Source organism: Notolepis coatsorum (assembly GCF_963971535.1).
Source record: "Notolepis coatsorum genome assembly, chromosome: 9".
NCBI lineage: Eukaryota > Metazoa > Chordata > Actinopteri > Aulopiformes > Paralepididae > Notolepis > Notolepis coatsorum.
The window spans coordinates 6,521,338-6,541,031 of record NC_140173.1 but is presented as its reverse complement, the minus strand read 5'-3'; the positions used below and the strand labels follow the sequence as shown (position 1 = coordinate 6,541,031).

General features: G+C 42.9%; 1 protein-coding gene across 1 annotated transcript in view; it reads left to right on the top strand.

The window, feature by feature from the left end:
• Nucleotides 1–17,343, top strand: part of ston1 (stonin 1) — a 42,188-nt gene extending 24,845 nt beyond the window's left edge. The window contains exons 8-10 of the mRNA XM_084321243.1: nt 2,422–2,661; nt 15,893–15,982; nt 16,770–17,343. Of these exons, the coding sequence (XP_084177369.1) occupies nt 2,422–2,661; nt 15,893–15,982; nt 16,770–16,877 (438 nt within the window). The 3' untranslated portion in view covers nt 16,878–17,343. The remainder of the gene's footprint in view (nt 1–2,421; nt 2,662–15,892; nt 15,983–16,769) is intronic.
• The last annotated feature ends 2,351 nt before the right edge of the window (nt 17,344–19,694 follow it).

Below are 19,694 nucleotides of genomic sequence, written 5' to 3'. Positions count from 1 at the left end.
CGGCGCGGTCTCTTGCCATATTCTCTTCCATCTGGAAGCGTCTCATCTCCAGACTTGTGCGCTGTTCTTCGCGCCGTTGCTGTGCTTGGAGGTGTTCGCGCTCGCTGGTCGCCTGGGCTTGGAGACGTTCGCGCTCGCTAAGCGTCTGTGCTTGGAGCCGATCGCGTTCGGTAGAGGCTGTCAGGCTGACGAGGAACGCCTGTTGTAGTATCCTCTCCGCTTCGCTGGGGGAAGGCGGTAGTGGAGGTGAGCCGCTCCTGCGTCAACCTCTCCTGGGGGTACTCGTTGGGGAGTCCTGGAGCTCTAGTTCCTCGGCGCTCTCCTCTTCTTCTTCCGTGCAGAGTTCTCTCTCTGTAGGGTTGTCTTCCTCCCGGGGCGTGTCGGGGACTACTTCTTTAGTAGTGGCGGGGGGTAAAGGCATGTCAATTCCCTCCTGGTCTCCACCGTGGGCTTGGTCAGTTACATTAGGACCTACTAAGGCCTCTGTGGTCGGGGAAACCTGGTCGTTAAGGTCAGACATAATTTTACTTTCTACTTTTACTACGTTTACCGTTTGTCGAAGGCTAGGTAGTTGACTGACAGTGTAAGCCTCTAAGTACTGAGGTGTCTGTCGTCTGCGCCGCGGGCGTTCTAGGTTAGGAGGATCGTTTCGTGGAGTGTTCATCATAGGCCATTTCGATATTAATAACACTATATTAATATTACACTAGTTACCATCCGGCTCGAAGGACCAATTGTAGCTGAGGGGTACAATTCCCTGACTGTATTGTTAGATATGATATTTAATACCACTACCTCATGTACTTTAACTTCTGGCCACCCAGTACAAGATATAAGTATGATGAACACTTTCCCACCTGATGAAACGAACCAACACAAATGGACCAAATCGAATATTTAATACAGCAAAGGGTGTACACAATATTCACTTAATTACATTTATGATTTGAAATGTTAAGTATGCACTTTTATGGCAAATGAGTATTCGTAGGTAAATCAACATTGAATGTCCAATCTCTGGTTGCGCAGGGAGTAAGTATACAACCTGGAATATTTAGGAAACGATAGCGATAGTACTTAAATAATTATAGCTGGATACACTAAGGGGGGGGGGGGGTCCCGCTGGTTGTAAGACAGTAGGAGGGTTGGGGAGGTCGCTGGCGGTATCCCATCTGGCCGACGGTGTCTTGGGAGAATCCAAAGTCTTAGACCCAGTGCCCACAGAACCTCGGGCCGTAGACGAACACAGCTGGACCCTCTGTGGAACGGTATCTGCCGGTCCACAACGGAGAGACGTGGTGCGACCTCACGTGTAGAGCGCCGCCTCACCTGTAGTCCTCTCCGGGGGGTAATTCCAACACTCGACAGTGTTGGCCTTTATCCATGGAATAATCGAAGCACATAAAGCATAATCCAAGAGCCGTGGAAGGCTCGCCGTCGTCGGGTAGAGTAATCCAATATACAGGTCCAGTCGCTCTTGACCCGGAGCTCCTCGGATGCAATCACCACTAGGGGTCTGACCAGCCTGGATAAGCGTCCAGATAACGTCAGGAACGATGGGGGTACTGATAACTGTAGAACTCGAACCGAACGATGCACCATACATAAATAGACTATTATTAGCTTAATAGAATACGTCCAACTCGACGGTATGGTGCCAAACTATGACCATTCAACTATTAATCTACACGATATCTCAATGCCTATTCTGGGCCAAGTAGGCCCTACTACACCGCACGTGCTTCGTGGGGAGGCTTTTGCGTCTGTCACTCTGTTGGAGGGTAAAGAACTGGACTAAAAGAAAGTTCTACTTTACGAGCGTCATATATATATGCGCTATGAACAAATAGTACCACACGTATTTTGCCCGGCATATTACTGCGCGGAACCGGGGGCTGCCTCGACATGTTAGGCGGCACGATTGAACTTGAACCTAGGGGTATGGCAACCTGGCGCCAGGTTCTAGTCCAATGGTAGAATGAAACTATTATGGGCTGTTTAGTAGAAACGGGGATATTCAATGCATATTGTACAAGGAATATACAGGGGATATCAAACGATATACAAATACAACTAAATATATATATATAAATAAATATACATATTCGGTTTAATCTGATCCTTCACAACAGATGTGCTTATCATTTTCCAAGAAAACAAGATGAGGCGGGCCTAATTTCGCCAATAGATTCAGTTGGATCTCCATATTCATACCAATGCATCATAATACACTGGTTACTTTTCACATCCTTAATACATACCGTTAACAAAAGCTAATTGTGATAGAGCAATCTGATTGGCCGAGAGGTATTCCATGAGGGATTATATACTCCAGTTTGTCCCATGGCCTTGTGCCTGTAACCATCTCAGTGGGATGTTGCTTAATTAAACTGGCCATTTAACTGGGTTGTCTCTTCCAAGCTGGACCTAGGCTACCACTACAGTGAGCTGTCAGACATCATTCAGCTGGACGGTCCCGCAGACAACTCTGACCTGGAGGAGGAGGAGGAGGAGGGCCTTCCTTTGATGGAGAATGATTTCCTGGGTCTGATCAACGCGGAGGCCATAAGAGCCTTGGAGGGCGACGGGAGCAGTGACGGCAGCAGCAGCCCCAGCAGCGAGAGTGAAGTGGAAGATGATCTTGCTAATATGGTGGAAGAGGTGAGGGAGGAGAGCAAAGGAGATGGTTGAATGTAGGCCAACCACCTGCGCCCTGTTGCTGTTTACTACATATCTTTCATTCTAAGACTTAAGTCATTCTAAAAGTAGCGTTCCTCTCCTTTCTGACGGCTGAGAAATGTGGGTTTTGACTGGCTTATCATGCAGTTTAAGTTTACCTCCTGGAGACAGCAGGAGATATTTTAAGCAACTCTCTTGTCTCAAGTTACTCAATACGTTACTGTTGGAACAGGAGGAAATGATAAGAAGAAGGAGGTAGTGGAGGAATGGAGGAGGTAGTGGAGGGAACGAGGAGGAGGTAGTGGAGAAAAGAAGAAGGAGGAGTTAGTGGAGTAAAGGAGAAAGTGGAGGAAAGGAGGAGGGGGTAGTGGAGGATGAGGTAGTGGAGGAAAGGATAATGAGGTAGTGGAGGATAGGAGGAGGAGGAAGTGGAGGAAAGGAGGGGGTAGTGGAGGAGAGGATGAGGTAGTGGAGGAAAGGATAATGAGGTAGTGGAGGAAAGGAGGAGGAAAGGAGGAGGCAGTGAAGGAAAGGAGGAGGTACAAGTAGAGAGGACGTAGTGGAGGAAAGGAGGAGGAGGTACAAGTAGAGAGAAGGAGGAGGAGGTAGTGGAGGAAATGAGGAGGTACAAGTAGAGAGGAGGAGGTACAAGTAGAGAGAAGGGGGAGGAGGTAGTGGAGAAAATGAGGAGGAGGTACAAGTAGAGAGAAGGAGGAGGAGGTAGTGGAGAAAATGAGGAGGAGGTACAAGTAGAGAGAAGGGGGAGGAGGTAGTGGAGGAAAGGAGGAGGTACAAGTAGAGAGAAAGGGGAGGAGGTAGTGGAGGAAAGGAGGAGGTACAAGTAGAGAGAAGGGGGAGGAGGTAGTGGAGGAAAGGAGGAGGTACAAGTAGAGAGAAGGGGGAGGAGGTAGTGGAGGAAAGGAGGAGGTACAAGTAGAGAGAAAGGGGAGGAGGTAGTGGAGGAAAGGAGGAGGTACAAGTAGAGAGAAAGGGGAGGAGGTAGTGGAGGAAATGAGGAGGTACAAGTAGAGAGAAGGAGGAGGAGGTAGTGGAGGAAAGGAGGAGGTACAAGTAGAGAGAAGGGGGAGGAGGTAGTGGAGGAAAGGAGGAGGTACAAGTAGAGAGAAAGGGGAGGAGGTAGTGGAGGAAAGGAGGAGGTACAAGTAGAGAGAAGGGGGAGGAGGTAGTGGAGGAAATGAGGAGGAGGTACAAGTAGAGAGAAGGGGGAGGAGGTAGTGGAGGAAATGAGGAGGTACAAGTAGAGAGAAGGGGGAGGAGGAAAGGAGGAAAGGAGGAGGTACAAGTAGAGAGAAGGGGGAGGAGGTAGTGGAGGAAAGGAGGAGGTACAAGTAGAGAGAAGGGGGAGGAGGTAGTGGAGGAAATGAGGAGGAGGTACAAGTAGAGAGAAGGGGGAGGAGGTAGTGGAGGAAAGGAGGAGGTACAAGTAGAGAGAAGGGGGAGGAGGTAGTGGAGGAAAGGAGGAGGTACAAGTAGAGAGAAGGAGGAGGAGGTAGTGGAGAAAATGAGGAGGTACAATTAGAGAGAAGGGGGAGGAGGAAAGGAGGAGGTACAAGTAGAGAGAAGGGGGAGGAGGTAGTGGAGGAAAGGAGGAGGTACAAGTAGAGAGAAGGGGGAGGAGGTAGTGGAGGAAAGGAGGAGGTACAAGTAGAGAGAAGGGGGAGGAGGTAGTGGAGGAAATGAGGAGGAGGTACAAGTAGAGAGAAGGGGGAGGAGGTAGTGGAGGAAAGGAGGAGGAGGTACAAGTAGAGAGAAGGGGGAGGAGGTAGTGGAGGAAAGGAGGAGGAGGTACAAGTAGAGAGAAGGGGGAGGAGGTAGTGGAGGAAAGGAGGAGGTACAAGTAGAGAGAAGGAGGAGGAGGTAGTGGAGGAAAGGAGGAGGTACAAGTAGAGAGAAGGGGGAGGAGGTAGTGGAGGAAAGGAGGAGGTACAAGTAGAGAGAAGGAGGAGGAGGTAGTGGAGGAAAGGAGGAGGTACAAGTAGAGAGAAGGAGGAGGAGGTAGTGGAGGAAATGAGGAGGAGGTACAAGTAGAGAGAAGGGGGAGGAGGTAGTGGAGGAAAGGAGGAGGTACAAGTAGAGAGAAGGGGGAGGAGGTAGTGGAGGAAATGAGGAGGTACAAGTAGAGAGAAGGGGGAGGAGGTAGTGGAGGAAATGAGGAGGAGGTACAAGTAGAGAGAAGGAGGAGGAGGTAGTGGAGGAAATGAGGAGGTACAAGTAGAGAGAAGGGGGAGGAGGTAGTGGAGGAAAGGAGGAGGTACAAGTAGAGAGAAGGAGGAGGAGGTAGTGGAGGAAAGGAGGAGGTACAAGTAGAGAGAAGGGGGAGGAGGTAGTGGAGGAAAGGAGGAGGTACAAGTAGAGAGAAGGGGGAGGAGGTAGTGGAGGAAATGAGGAGGTACAAGTAGAGAGAAGGGGGAGGAGGTAGTGGAGGAAAGGAGGAGGTACAAGTAGAGAGAAGGGGGAGGAGGTAGTGGAGGAAATGAGGAGGTACAAGTAGAGAGAAGGGGGAGGAGGTAGTGGAGGAAAGGAGGAGGTACAAGTAGAGAGAAGGAGGAGGAGGTAGTGGAGGAAATGAGGAGGAGGTACAAGTAGAGAGAAGGAGGTACAAGTAGAGAGAAGGGGGAGGAGGTAGTGGAGGAAAGGAGGAGGTACAAGTAGAGAGAGGGGGAGGAGGTAGTGGAGGAAAGGAGGAGGTACAAGTAGAGAGAAGGGGGAGGAGGTAGTGGAGGAAAGGAAGGAGGTACAAGTAGAGAGAAGGGGGAGGAGGTAGTGGAGGAAAGGAGGAGGTACAAGTAGAGAGAAGGAGGAGGAGGTAGTGGAGGAAATGAGGAGGAGGTACAAGTAGAGAGAAGGGGGAGGAGGTAGTGGAGGAAAGGAGGAGGAGGTACAAGTAGAGAGAAGGGGGAGGAGGTAGTGGAGGAAAGGAGGAGGTACAAGTAGAGAGAAGATGCTGGAGGAAAACAAGAAGGAGGAGTTAGTAGAGGAAAGGAGGAGGAGGTAGTGGAGGAAAGGAGGAGGAGGATATGGTGGAGGAAAACAAGAAGGAGGAGGTAGTGGAGGAAATGAGGATGCTTTTATTCAGTAATGGGACAGATCCATAGTCTCAAATTGAACAATGTTAAGCTTTATTGTTTACATGGATATGCATCTTTATGATGGTCAGTAGATTGAGCTGCAGGCCCTAAAACGTTGCTGAATTATACAATTTTCCTTTATTGATCCCCTTGTGGAAATTTGGACATCATAGCAGCATGGGGGAGGTACAGGTATAATATAAGATGAGATATTCCTTTATTGATCCCCTTGGGGAAATTCTGGGCAGGGTAATAGAAGAAAGACATAAATATAGGCAATAAAATGTAATCTGAATATAAAAATATGAGAAATATAAACGGTGTAAACAATCAAATTAAACCTGAATATAGAAATATGAGAAAAGTAAACGGTGTAAATAAATGTGCAGATGACTGTCTATAATGTTCTATCGGTTATAATATATGTTACAATAAAGTAAATATAGGTATAAGTAAACCATATACACAAGGCACAGGTGCATATAAACGGGCATAATATACATTATAGTCTGTGCAGGATTTTCTGGTCCGAGGTCAGACATTCCTAGTAGTTCTCAAGTTCTGCAGAGTTGAATTCTATTCCTTCATTCGACTTTATTTCCTGCATTATTGGGTTCGAAGTCACTGCTTTTGCACTCATTGGGGCAAATTCACAAAGGGATTGCGTCGCTTTTTCCGACGCAATGCCTGTGCAAATAGCTCCAGGGTAAAAAATCGCTCTGAGCCGTGGATGCACTCAGACATACTGACCGCTATGAAAACCAGAGATGGAAAATGCTCTGTTTCATAAGTCAGTCAAAGCTCACCAAAAGCTCAAACAGTGATCTCCAGGCCCACGTGGTTGAACTCAAACTACAACTAAGAAACGATGTAAACTCCATGATCAAATCTGCAAAAAAGAATTTCATCAATGACAAAACTGAGGAAAACAAAAATAAACCCTGTGAACTTTGGAAATTACTCAATAATCAACTAGGCTGCAGTAAACTTAAAACCAGATTTTCAAACATAAACATAAAGACAGAAAACACGCTCATCACAGACAAGCTGGATGTAGCCAATTACTTAAACATTTTCTTCACAAACATAGCCACAACACTGGTAAATAAACTACCCTCCCACTCAGGGCATTTTGGGGTAGAACACATCCTAGCCTACTACAATAACCTAGGGGTCCGCAAAGACGACTTCAAACTCGAAATGGTAACAACAGCTGAGGTACACAAAAAACTGAGCGCCCTCCAACCTAACAAGGCCACTGGCCATGACAATATCCCCTCCAAATTCCTCAGAGACTCGGCAGCCGCCATCACCCCAGTCATCACACACATAATAAACCTCTCCATAAAACAGAGGCACGTCCCCAAGGACTTCAAAATTGTGAGTAACCCCCCCTGCACAAAAAGGGCAGCAAATTGGACCCAGGCAACTACCGCCCTGTTTCTATTCTTACCTCCATCTCGAAAGTCATGGAAAAAATAGTATACGAACAGGTCGAAAAGTACCTTGCGGAAAAAAATCTAATTTACGAATTCCAATCTGGCTTCAGAACATTCTCTTAAAGGGGAACTATTTTACTATTTCTTTCACTATTTGGGCACTTTTACACAATTCCTGTGAGTCTATGGAACACCTCTGTAATATATATATATTTTTTTTATTCATTGTTTTGTATTTCTAATCAAGTCCTCAAAAACAGCATTTTTCTACCTCAAGATCTCGAGCCGTTTTGAGCCTGGGCTCCAGGTCCAGGTCCAACCACTGTGTGCAGCTCATCCTGCACCTCTCCATTAACATGCAGCGGTGTCTTTCTGACATCACAAATCATCACATTTTCAAATGACTCAGTTCAGTGAGGGTGAATATTGTGAGAGGAGAATTGGAAAAATGCGCCAATATGAGCATTTTGAGACATAGATCATATTAATATAAGTTCACATAGCTAGGAAACAATGCTAAACACTCAAAAAGGCCATTTATAAGATAGTTCCCCTTTAACTAAACATTAAATACAATTTTATTTCTCACTCTAAAAGTCTGAAATTATTTTCACTGGCACATAGCTCATCGTAGGAAGTTCCGATCGACTCAGGGTTTATCTCTACGTGTTCAGGAGACTCGCTGCATAAAAACATGATCGTGGTCATGTCTCTAGTACCCCCACAACCCGACGTACGAGCGAATCTATGAACGGGAGCAAGATATGGCAGGATACTTATTTTGAGAACTCTGTTTTCGTTAACCACTAATAAACTACAAAACCAAACTGTATCATATCAAAACACAATCTAGGGATGTATAGGAATTAGTGGTGGGACTCTATTAAAAATTGTAATCGAATTAATTCAAGACTTTATAGTTAATTCATCGAAATTAATCGCATTTTAATCGCATATCAATATTTGATGCGAAAAGCAAAAATGTTCAATTCAAATGAATTTTGGTATAAGAGTGAATCAATGAATATACATTATACATATGTTTAAGCAGCAAAATCCTGTATTAGCTACTACACAGACCAACAGATCAATGCAATTTTAGGAATTATATATATAGCGCAAAGGACCTTTTGTAAACTCAAGCACTTTCGAGGTAAATGTAAAACGCAGTACATTCCACAACAGTTGACTATTGAAAAAAAAAAATCTTGATCTCAATTTCTCTTCTACATTTTTTTTAACACTTTGACTGCCATGAAACGTCTTTAGACGTCTTTGCTGGCCATGCTAAAGTTGCCGGAGGACGCTTTACGTCGTCCTTATATCAATATTTCAAAAATCTGTGATCGGATTCATATGTCCCCTCCGCTGGCCTGAGATCCACCAGCAGGACCCACTGAGCTCTCTGGCGGTTCAGGAGCGCCATCTGGTGGCCGATCGGCGCAATCGCTTAAACAGGATGTGCCATAGAGGTTGTGCTAGACGTCCGTATTGCTTCCGGCCACTCGGTACATGTCCCGGGACTCTGGCTCGTCACGCTACATAGCGATCGATTGCCAATAACTCGATAAACAACATGATTTGGACGTGTATATACCATTATACAAGCTGGAGATGGACCGGGTAAATCGCCATCCCATAATGATAGAATTTCTACTCTACGATGATCGCCCAATGGCGCGCGGAGACTGGGGTGAGTTTGAGCGTGTAACGTTACCGTCTTCGATACTAACTGCTATTATCAACATTTGACCCACATTAGATGATTGGTATAACGCTGCCCACGGAATTATAAACGCCCCCTCGCCCATCCGGTCAACATCAGATGACGTGTAGTAACTTCTAGAAGTACGTCTAGTTGGAATTTTTTATATCGCGCTGATTGCCATCAAACTGTATTTCATCATCAATATAATGCATTTGGGGCTATATATCACGCTCTGGAGAAAGCTGCAGAAAGAGATGAAAACATACTTATACATTAGACCATACTTTACTATGAATATGTGAATGAAAAAGTTTAACGTTGCTACACAATGAACAATACATATAGGACTTTGAATGGGCCCTAATAATGGCAATGTAGCAATAGAATTTAAAAAGTTATAGCCCTGCAAAGAAGGGGACTTTCTCCATAGACAAATAGCGCTGGCAATCTATGGTATATCATGAATTTAACCTTAGGCAGCCAAAGTGTTAATGAACAAACCAGACTAAGAAAGTTATTTGCGATTTTTTTTTATACTTATAGCACATGCATGAGCCTAGTCTCCTTTGAAAGGTAACATTCATTCCAGGACTAGAAGAGCTACAGTATTGATTCGTCAGGACTTCCAATTCACGATCAGAGAATTGAAGCTTCTGTTTTCTGTCTGCCATTGTCCTAGGACATGCATACTGTTGCATGGGCAGTATTTATACTATTTTACCATATCGGGGGCAAATTGCACTCGGCTGCTCCATGAGCCAACAGCACTGCCAGATATCCGGTGCAAATTGCATCCCGCGAGCCAACTGCGCTGACTGATATCAGGAGCAAATTGCACACCGTATGGGCGTGTTTGTGCTAGTATATCATCCGCGCAATATCTTATAGGTCCTTAACACCATCAGTGCCACTTGTTAACATGGTAAAGCATGGTTGAATGCCACCACCCACTTCAATGATAGCGTTGTGAACGCATAATCTGTATTAAATGATGGCTATGTGTCTAATCTGCCCGTAGTTTATCAATGACTTGTTTGCAGTCAACATTGTCGAGACGGATTGTTTTTTAATCTGTTCATTTCCGTTTTATAGCATTTTGAAAAGCCCTAGTTTTTCAGGAAAATATATAGATTCCGTGATAAATGCCCTTTACTGGAATATTCTGGCATACACAAAAAACGTTGTAATTTTTCGGCCTATTTATGAATCGTTTTCAAATAAACGCTAGATTATCGATAGTATATGTGTACTTATGCACGCTATAGAAGCGATCTGAAAAATATATTCTCATTTCCTGATCAGCGAACACACACACACACACACATGGGGCACACGCTGATATATAGGTCAAAATGGATCCGATTACCCCAAGACTGGTAAAATAAATTGCTTACCTCAGATCAGATGTTATCCCAAAAGATTATTCCAATTCCTGATCGCCATTCCAATTATCGATCGCGTTTATTGATTCAGCGTTGGGTACTGTAAATGATGTATTCCACGCGTTTTCCGGCTCGGCGAATCACTTGGGTCTCTTCAGATGCCTCGCCGGAGAAGTAACATGAGGAGGCTGCCCCCCCCCCCCCCCCCCCCCCCCCCATCAGTCTAAACCAATGGGGTGCAGTTACACAGGGATAGACGATAGGGGGCGGTATTTTCCCAATTGAGATCAGAGAGAGTCTGCAACACTAGCGTGAGGCTCCATTGATGAAATATGAATTCAAATCTCTAATAAAAAAAATACGACAAACAAACGCTATATAGCGTTGGTGGCACTCAACTGGTGGCATGAACTAACGACAAAACACGTCCCTGGCACTCAAAGTGTTAAGACGGAGCAAATAGCGGGCGCAAATCACACCCAGTTAAGGGTGCCATTAGCGGGCGCAATCCATTCTTTGTGAATTCGTCCCATTGTGTTTCTCACTTGATGATTTTATTATTATTATTATTATTATTATCATGTCTCTTTTTTCTTATGTGAAGCACCTCTAGTACCGGCCTCACTCACTCACTCACTCACTCACTCACTCACTCACTCACTCACTCACTCACACTTACAAGTGGCGTCCCAGAAGTGTTGACATCAACATCAATCACACTTCCACACAACACGGACACATTTTACCCAGACCACGGTATAAAGACTCCTGGGCCCTCATTTATCAACAATGCTTAGAAAATGTTCTATTTTCGTTATTAATCACAGAATTTAGAATGTCTCTACGCACAGAAAAATCGGGATTTATCAACCGTGCGTACACAGGTCCTACGCACACTCCGTGTTGATAAATAAAAAATTTTTCTTACAGTCTATGCTCGTGCACGATTATCCATATATGGTAATGAAACACCCCCATGGGATGTGAAATAATGGACTAACCCGAGTGAACTCTGAGAAACTTCACTCGGATTGATCACCGAGGTCTAACCAACTAATTCAACGTATACAGCATTTCCCGTTGTGAACAATCTTATTTGGAAACATGACACACAGAATAATAGTATTTAGCGTTTTATTTTAAACAATATTTAATCGTATGATTATAGATATTTTTAGAGAATAAATAAATCCAATGAAGTTGTCAAGTTCACAGACAACTCCGCTGAGGAGGAGGGAGCGTGACTATCTTCGGTGTGCCGGGAGCCAAGGATGTTGACTGACCCAGTCCTGCTACAGAACCAGCACATTGACAGAAATAAATGACAAGCTGACCTAGGCCTGCCACGATAACACATTTTGCTGGGCGATTAATTGCCCCCGAAAATATCGCGATAAGCGATATTATTGCGACCGGTTAGAGATTTTTTTTTTTGAAATTTATTTCCCCAAACTTTTATTTTGAAGCCCACCGCTCCGTCTTTTCCGGTGTTTAGACTTTTATTTTGAAGCCCACCGACCGGACCGGAAGTATTTTGTGATTATCCTAAGCAGAAACTATGAGCCGACAACTTGGGCTAATGATATGATGTTTTTGAGCTAATGATAAAACAAATTGTTGGTGAACAACTAACTTTAGGTTAGTTTTAACGTTAGCTACTAACGTTAGATGCAGCTACTACAGGCAATCAACGATGAGGAGGAAGCGTCAAAGCAGTATATAATATAATAGCTGTGGTGCGTAAGCACTGCAGCACGACTCGAAACTACCGGAGTGTTATAATAAATTAATTCATGTTTAACTTGTCCCCGTGTCCAGTCCTTTGACTAGCCCCACCCGTTAATTGTAAACAATGATGCATGTAATTGTATTAACGTTATTCTGTGTTGTACTTGTAGCTATGCTATACGTTGTATTTCGTTTGTAGCTAATGTTGTTAGCATTGAATGAGCATCAACGAACGCTAGATCTTTAATCTTTATTTAGCAGTCCAGTTTCTCCGGGCAGTAGCGAGTAACTACTTGGGTCTAAAAATAGCTAACGTTACACTACAAATAATGCTACTTGGTTAAAAGGAGCAACACTATTGAGAAATGTCTATGTGGCGTTGCCCCACGGAGCTCCCGTGCTGTACTCTAGTAACGTCAGCGGCCCGCCTCCCAACACGGACAGTGACTGAGGGGCACTGGTTCCGCCTCATTAAAACAAACGCGCAAATAGCAATTAATCGCGCCCGTCAAAATCATTGCATTCATTTTAATTATCGCAGCAATTAATCGATTTATTGCTTATCGCGGCAGGCCTAAGCTGACCCAACATTAAGCACTGTAATGACTGAAATTAAATCAATTTCAGCAGGCCAACTCTGCGCTCTACAATGCCTATTGTGCGCTCTGTGGATTTGGTCAGTCATTATGGCTTCAGTTGATAACCCTGATCTGCATTTAAGTGATGTTTTAATTATAGATACCCCAGTAATAACATTACAATTGAATTAAATACAATTGGGCCTCAATGAGTCGTGTTCCTCCCAGCCACCGGCAACGACATTATCAGCCAAAATGCGCATCGCAGATTATTTGTACATTGACCGAGTGGAATCCCGTTCACATTACTGGATTTGTTTATTGATGGAGCTTTGAAAGCTACATGGGTACAGTCTATTGCTCCGATGATGTTGGGTAACCTGGCGTAAAATCCTCTCTTGGCCTCCTGTTATTGATATATAGATATTGTATGTAGTTGGGGAAATTACGACATCCAACACTGCGTTTTGCCCCCACGCTCCAATTTGGGTCTCAAATTGTGGTACAAATCAAGGAGAATATGTCTCGGGTAGCGGACTCTACTTAATATTATTATGTTCTCTCTCTGCAAATAGACTGCCCTATATCTCTGAAAACATCCGAGCGCACACCATGAGAAGTATTCCTATAATAACGCTATGAACCAGGCTGAATTCATTCCGAAATACCTATGGTTTGACTATAATTACACCAATGTCGCTATTTTACAATGAACTATAGTGAATTACGGGTCATACAGAACACGTCATTGTTGAAACTAATGCATGAAACTGATGAAAGCATATGCCGTCCGTCTGCAGTCTTCATATTCTACCGCTGGGCACCAGGTACGCACAGTCTGAGCTGTGCGTAGATATACGCACAATGTCAAGCACACGTTCAAATTGATAGTCCCACACTTTGCTTAGAAATTATCGTACGCACGGGTTACGCACATATCTGTGCGTACGCACCATTGATAAATGAGGGCCCTGGTGGGAAAACAACATTAGGCCGAACAACACCATCACATTTTACTGACATTCTGGGTGGTGTTTATAGGGCAGCATGTTTTTCCATTTGTCCAGAACCTGGGTTGATGTGCCCTAAGTATTTACATTACTGACATTCTGAGCCGTGTTTATACCAAAGAGGGTAATATATACTGTAGGAAGAGGGATATCGGCTACAAAAATTAATAGGAGGCGATGTCCTCACTGAAAACCTCAATCACGTCGATAGCAAAACTGACTTCTGCAATCTACTGCTTGCATATCAGGAATATCAATTTCAATATTGTAACTATAATATTTTCAAAAATGTATGTAAAATCTTGCCAAATCGTTAGACCAGCTTACCCTCGTTGTCTGTAAATGGGACGAAAGGAGAGGGAGGAGGAGGAGGTGGAGGTAGCCTAGTATTTAAGTTTATTTGGATCCCCATTTGCCCATTAGCTGTTACAAATGGCAACAGCTACTCTTCCTGGGGTCCACACAAAACAATAAATACAAACAAACAACATAATAAAAACATTAAACCAACAATAAACATATGAAACAATATACATAACATAATCAAACATAATCCCCCCCCCACACCCATCCAACCCACCTCATTACATTAGCATTATACCAAAATATTACAAAACGACTAGTAAAATAATAAAATGTTATATATCAAGCATTGTGCCTGTACCCAAAAGTAACCTCTTTACTTGCTTTTTAAAGCTTCCTTTGCTTGTTGCTTGAGTAATTATGGCAAGTTGGCAACCTATTCCACTGTGAGATGGCCCTATACCAGGGCTATTCAACTAAATTGTTCAGGGGGCCACATTGTCAGAAACCCAAGGGGCCAGGGGCCGGACTGCCATGGCGCCTCCCCGTGCTATGAATATATGTACACTTGACGCAACACGCAACCACATTTTCACAACTTTTATTTAACTACATTGCAAAAGTAGTATACTTTTCAAAAAAAGTGCTTCATTTATGTGCAACATCTCCTGCAGAAAGTGCTTCATTTATGACTGTGCAACAACTGCAACATCTCCTCTTCAACATTTCAATATAAAAATAAAATAAAAAACAAACAAGTGCATGATGTGCATCTGAACATTCTAACATCAACACTTGAACAAAAAAACACATTATAGTGCAGCTGAGCTTATGAAAAAGTGCTTCATGTCTGTGCAACAACAGCAAATCACAGCATCTTATTAGCACTTATTGTCCACTCTTAACTCTCAAACATCAGGGGGGTGGGGGGCATCTAATGAGAGCGATTGCACTTCTTTGACTGGGCAATGGCAGAGAAAGAGGGTTCATAGGAAGTGAGGGCTACCCGCAAACAGTGATGCAAATGCTCATTTGTCAAGGAGGCACATTGCTTGTTTTAATGGCATTCATGTGAGAGAAACTGGATTCACAGGTGTATGTTGAGCCAAACATTGTTAGCACAGATATTGCCAGCGTTTTTATTTTGGGGAATGTCTTGACATGAATACACTTTATCCAAAATGTTGTGGTGGATTCATTCTCAAGTGCCTGCTTCAGAGCAGATGATGCTTGCATGTCAATTATTTCAAGTTGCAGGAGACCTTCATCAATGTGAAGTGATGCAAGGAACTCTTGTCCTTTTGTGGAAATAGCAGCTACATTGGCAAATGGGTTGCTCACAAAATGCATCAATTCTCTGGACATGTCAAATTCATCAAATCGACTTGCAAAGTTTTCCCTCAATTTATCAATAATCTGTCATTAATTGAGTGACTTTTGGCTCAATTGTGCGTGTTAACGTTGACATGAAAAAAAAAAATTAAAAAAGAAGATTTAATTTTATTTTTTATTATCATGTAATCTTTGGCGGGCCGGTCAGAATCATCCCGTGGGCCGGATCTGGCCCGCGGGCCGCCAGTTGAATAGCCCTGCCCTATACATAGGCTAGCAGTTATTTTCATTGCATTTGATCTCGGTAGAGGAATTGAAACATGACCCCTGGTAACTTGTCTTGTCCTGTGCTCATGTCTGTCTTGTGAAAAAGTTATTCTTGAGTACAGGCAGCTTGGTTGTTTAGACACAGTTATATTCTAAATAGTGTTAGTAGGCTGCGTTACTGACATGACTCATGTTTCTCTATTGGCTTTGGTGATTTGGAGGAGAGAGACAGGCATGGCACTTTGTGTTAAGACCAGTTCAATATATATATACGAGAATACTTCACATCGATGACGCTGTGTCCTTGTTTTGGATTTGAGTGTATAGTTTAGGGCATTCTGCTAATTACCTATAACAACACTCTTTCTGTTGATTAGGATCCTTTGAACTCAGGAGATGATGTGGTTGACCAAGACATCCCCGACCTCTTTGACACAGACAACGTGATTGTTTGCCAGTATGACAAAGTAAGGAGGATGTCTTAAAAGTCACCTTAAAGCTACAATGTGTATGAATTTCAAATACAAGATTTTAATTTTTTTTTCTCACTCAAACACATACATACATAGAAACACTGACTCAGTCCACTGTGAGTGCGTTTCATTGACCAGTGTAGCAGCAGTACAGAGATATTCCATTCAAAAAGACCAATCGGAGAAGCTCAATTGGAATCTTGTTAGAATAAGCACTTTTAGTGGTTTAATCTATGCTGTCTCATTCAACACAGTCCAGCAATGAGGACCATGTTGACTAATCACTAAATGTCATGCTTAGTCCAACAGAATTCACTTAAGAAGGGGGAGCCTATGTGAAGCTCTAGAATGTAATATATCTGCGCTGCTGCTACACTGGTCAATGTCATGGGTCAGTCAGTGTGTCCATGTTAGAGTATGTTTCAAAGCAAAATGCATACAAAAATAATCTTACTTGGAGTAATAGCATTCTTTGTCTCAAAGCCAGATGCATACTTAAGGTGCACTTGCATTAATTACACAATTAAATTATAAGGTAGGAGTCCCTATAAGACGAGGTATTGCTATTTTTTGGATTCATCATTTCATTGAGCTGTATACAAGGAATCAATGTTCCAGATCTCATCACTGGTGGCCATATTCAAACTCTCTAACTAAATGAATGTGCAAAACTGCTTAGAATTTTTGGAGTGAGATTACCGTATGTGCAAAATAAATCTTTGGTGAAGTGGCCCTTTTTAGTATTGCTAAATAATATTTCTCAATTGTTTTAAAATTCCAGATTCACCGTAGTAAGAACCGTTGGAAGTTCTATCTGAAGGACGGCATGATGACCTATGGAGGGAAGGACTATGTATTCTCTAAAGCTGTTGGGGAGGCAGAGTGGTGATGAGTTTAGTCTTGTTATTGCTCTCAGACGGAACTTCCTTGTTGAACGTTGCAACAACGGAGGAGGAATATACTGTAGTAAAGGAAAATTATATTTTTTTTGAACCGGACCTCAAGTTGATGGCACAAGTTACCTCAGAAAGCAGACAAATTAGACACTTCAGAACATACACATTGAAATGTTTATTTTCTTAATTGTTTATTTTGTCTTTATCTTTTATTTATATCTAAACCATTATTGGTGCATATTTAAGTCATTCGGGAGCTTAGACCCAATAGATGCAGCATAATTTATTTATGTGAAGAGGTGCACAACATGAATTTTATGTTCCATAATATATTTATTTTCCTATAGATGCAGTTTATCTTTATTAATAATGGCAAAGCATCGTTTGACCCTGAAATGTGTTTTCTTCAGTCTTGGTCGCACAGCCCTAATGGTGACTAACAACACTGCGTGGTTGCAAACTATCATATTTCCCACTGGTCATACATTAAACATACTTTAAGCATTCAGCCACGTCATCATTCTTTCTCTGTAAGTCTATACAAAGAAGCCCATGTATGTTGCAGACTGGATAACTTTGGACTTTAAAGTGATCTTCAACCATTTGCATTTCTGCATGAATGTTCAATTTTTTTCCTATATAATGAATAGACACAGCCAGAGGTATTGCTGAATTTGCAAACCACAAAGAACCCTCAGAGAGTGAACTACTAAAACCAAATTTGCTCTCCAAAATATGGATAGAATCTCCATAGGGATGGCAGTTGTTGGGGTTGAGATACCTTTAGAATGGTGCACATGGGAAAGCTTACACTTGATTTGTCAAGTCAGATAAAATTATATCCAGTGGCCATTTTCCGAGAATTAAACTTTACTCCAGACTAGTGCAATGTTGGCACCAATCCATGTCCATGCTGTACTTTCCATCCTAGACACTTTTGGGAGGAATATCTTCTCAACCAATAACTAGCAAATGCACGGAAAGTAACTATAATATTTCTATTTATTATAGAAATTATTCTGTAGCACTGAGAGGGCACTGGAATATCAAATAAAATGTATTTGTATAGCCCGAGATCACATGGAATTGCCATGACAATTCCATCACAGTAGATCCAGAACGAAAACCACCATAAAATCCATATATGCACACTCCCAGACTTTCCCCAATGAAGATGAGGAACGACTCACTAAAACTTAGTAATGGGGGAAAAAATCACCACAGGCGGCGTCGAGGAGAGAAACCTCAGATGGTATGTTCAAAGGGGGATCCCCCAACACGATGTTGGTGATAATATAGTGTTGCTATGGATGATCGATGGATGGAGAATAGAACGGGTGAATAATTGGTATGTATATATACATGTAATGAAACTAGGGCTGGGCGATATAACGATAACATGTGCGGTGGTTTGTCCACCAAAAAAGCGCCAAAAGATAGAAAATAAACTAGCAGAGCCAGAACTGTTCAACTCCCCTGGAGCCACAGCCAGCAGAGAAGCCGGTTTACTTTCGCTTTCAAACCAGCTGCAGCCTGAGAACTGGAGTGTGAGGGGATGTAACACTAAAGATGGCGGCAACGACAAAGAATAGCTGCAAAATAAACATACATCTGTTGTTAAAAACCCGAGACATCCACTCACAGGGAGATGGGTACAGGGGTTAGAGAGCTCCCGTGTTCGCAATAAGGATCAATGAATACATGTAATATAAGCATATATATATGCATACATAGTAGCAATAGTATGACAGTATATAAGAACATTTTAAAGTAATAAATAGAACTAAGAACAAAGAAGCATAGGAATACAAGTGCTGGTATATAGGGTTGGGCACCGCGAGAACCGGTTCCAATAGGAACCGGTTCCTAACTTCCGGTTCCGGAACCATTAACACTTTGATTACCAGCAATGCGGTGCGCCTTACCCCCGTTGAATGCCACCACCCACTTCAATGATAGCGTTGTGAACCCATAATCTGTCTTAAATTATGGCTATGTGTCTAATCTGCTCGTCGTTTATCAATGACTTGTTTGCAGTCAACATTGTCGAAACGGATTGTTTTTTTAATCGGTTCATTTCTGTTTTATAGCATTTTGAAAAGCCCTCGGTTTCTTAAGTTTCAGGAAAATATAAACATTTCGTGATGAACGGCATTTACTGGAATATTCTTGAATACACAAATGTAATTTTTCTGCCTATTTATGAATAGTTTTCAAATAAACGCTAGATTATCGATAGTATATGTGTACTTATGCACGCTAGAGAAGCGAGCTGAAAAATCTATTTCATTTCCTGATCAGTGCACGCACACACACACACATGGGGCAAACGCTGATATATAGGTGAAAACTGATCCGATTACCCCAAGACTGGTAAAATAGATTCCTTACCTGAGATCAGATGTTCTCCAAAAAGATTATTCCAATTCCTGATCGCCATTCCAAATATCAATCGCGTTTATTGATTCAGCGCTGGGTACTGTAAATATGCATTCCACGTTGTTTTCCGGCTCGGCAATCACTTCGGTCTCTTCGGATGGCTCGCCGGAAAAGTAAAATGAGGAAACTGGACCCGCCCCCCCCACCAGTCTAATCCAATGGGGTGCAGTTACACAGGGAGAGACGATAGGGGGCAGTATTTTCTCAATGGAGCTCAGAGAGGGTTTGGAGCACTAGTGTGAGGCTCGATTGATGAAATATGAATTAAAATAGCTAATCTTTTTTTAAACACTATAGCGTTGCTGGCATTCAACGGGCGGCATGAACTAACGACATAAAGCGTCCGTGGCACTCAAAGTGTTAAAGGAAAA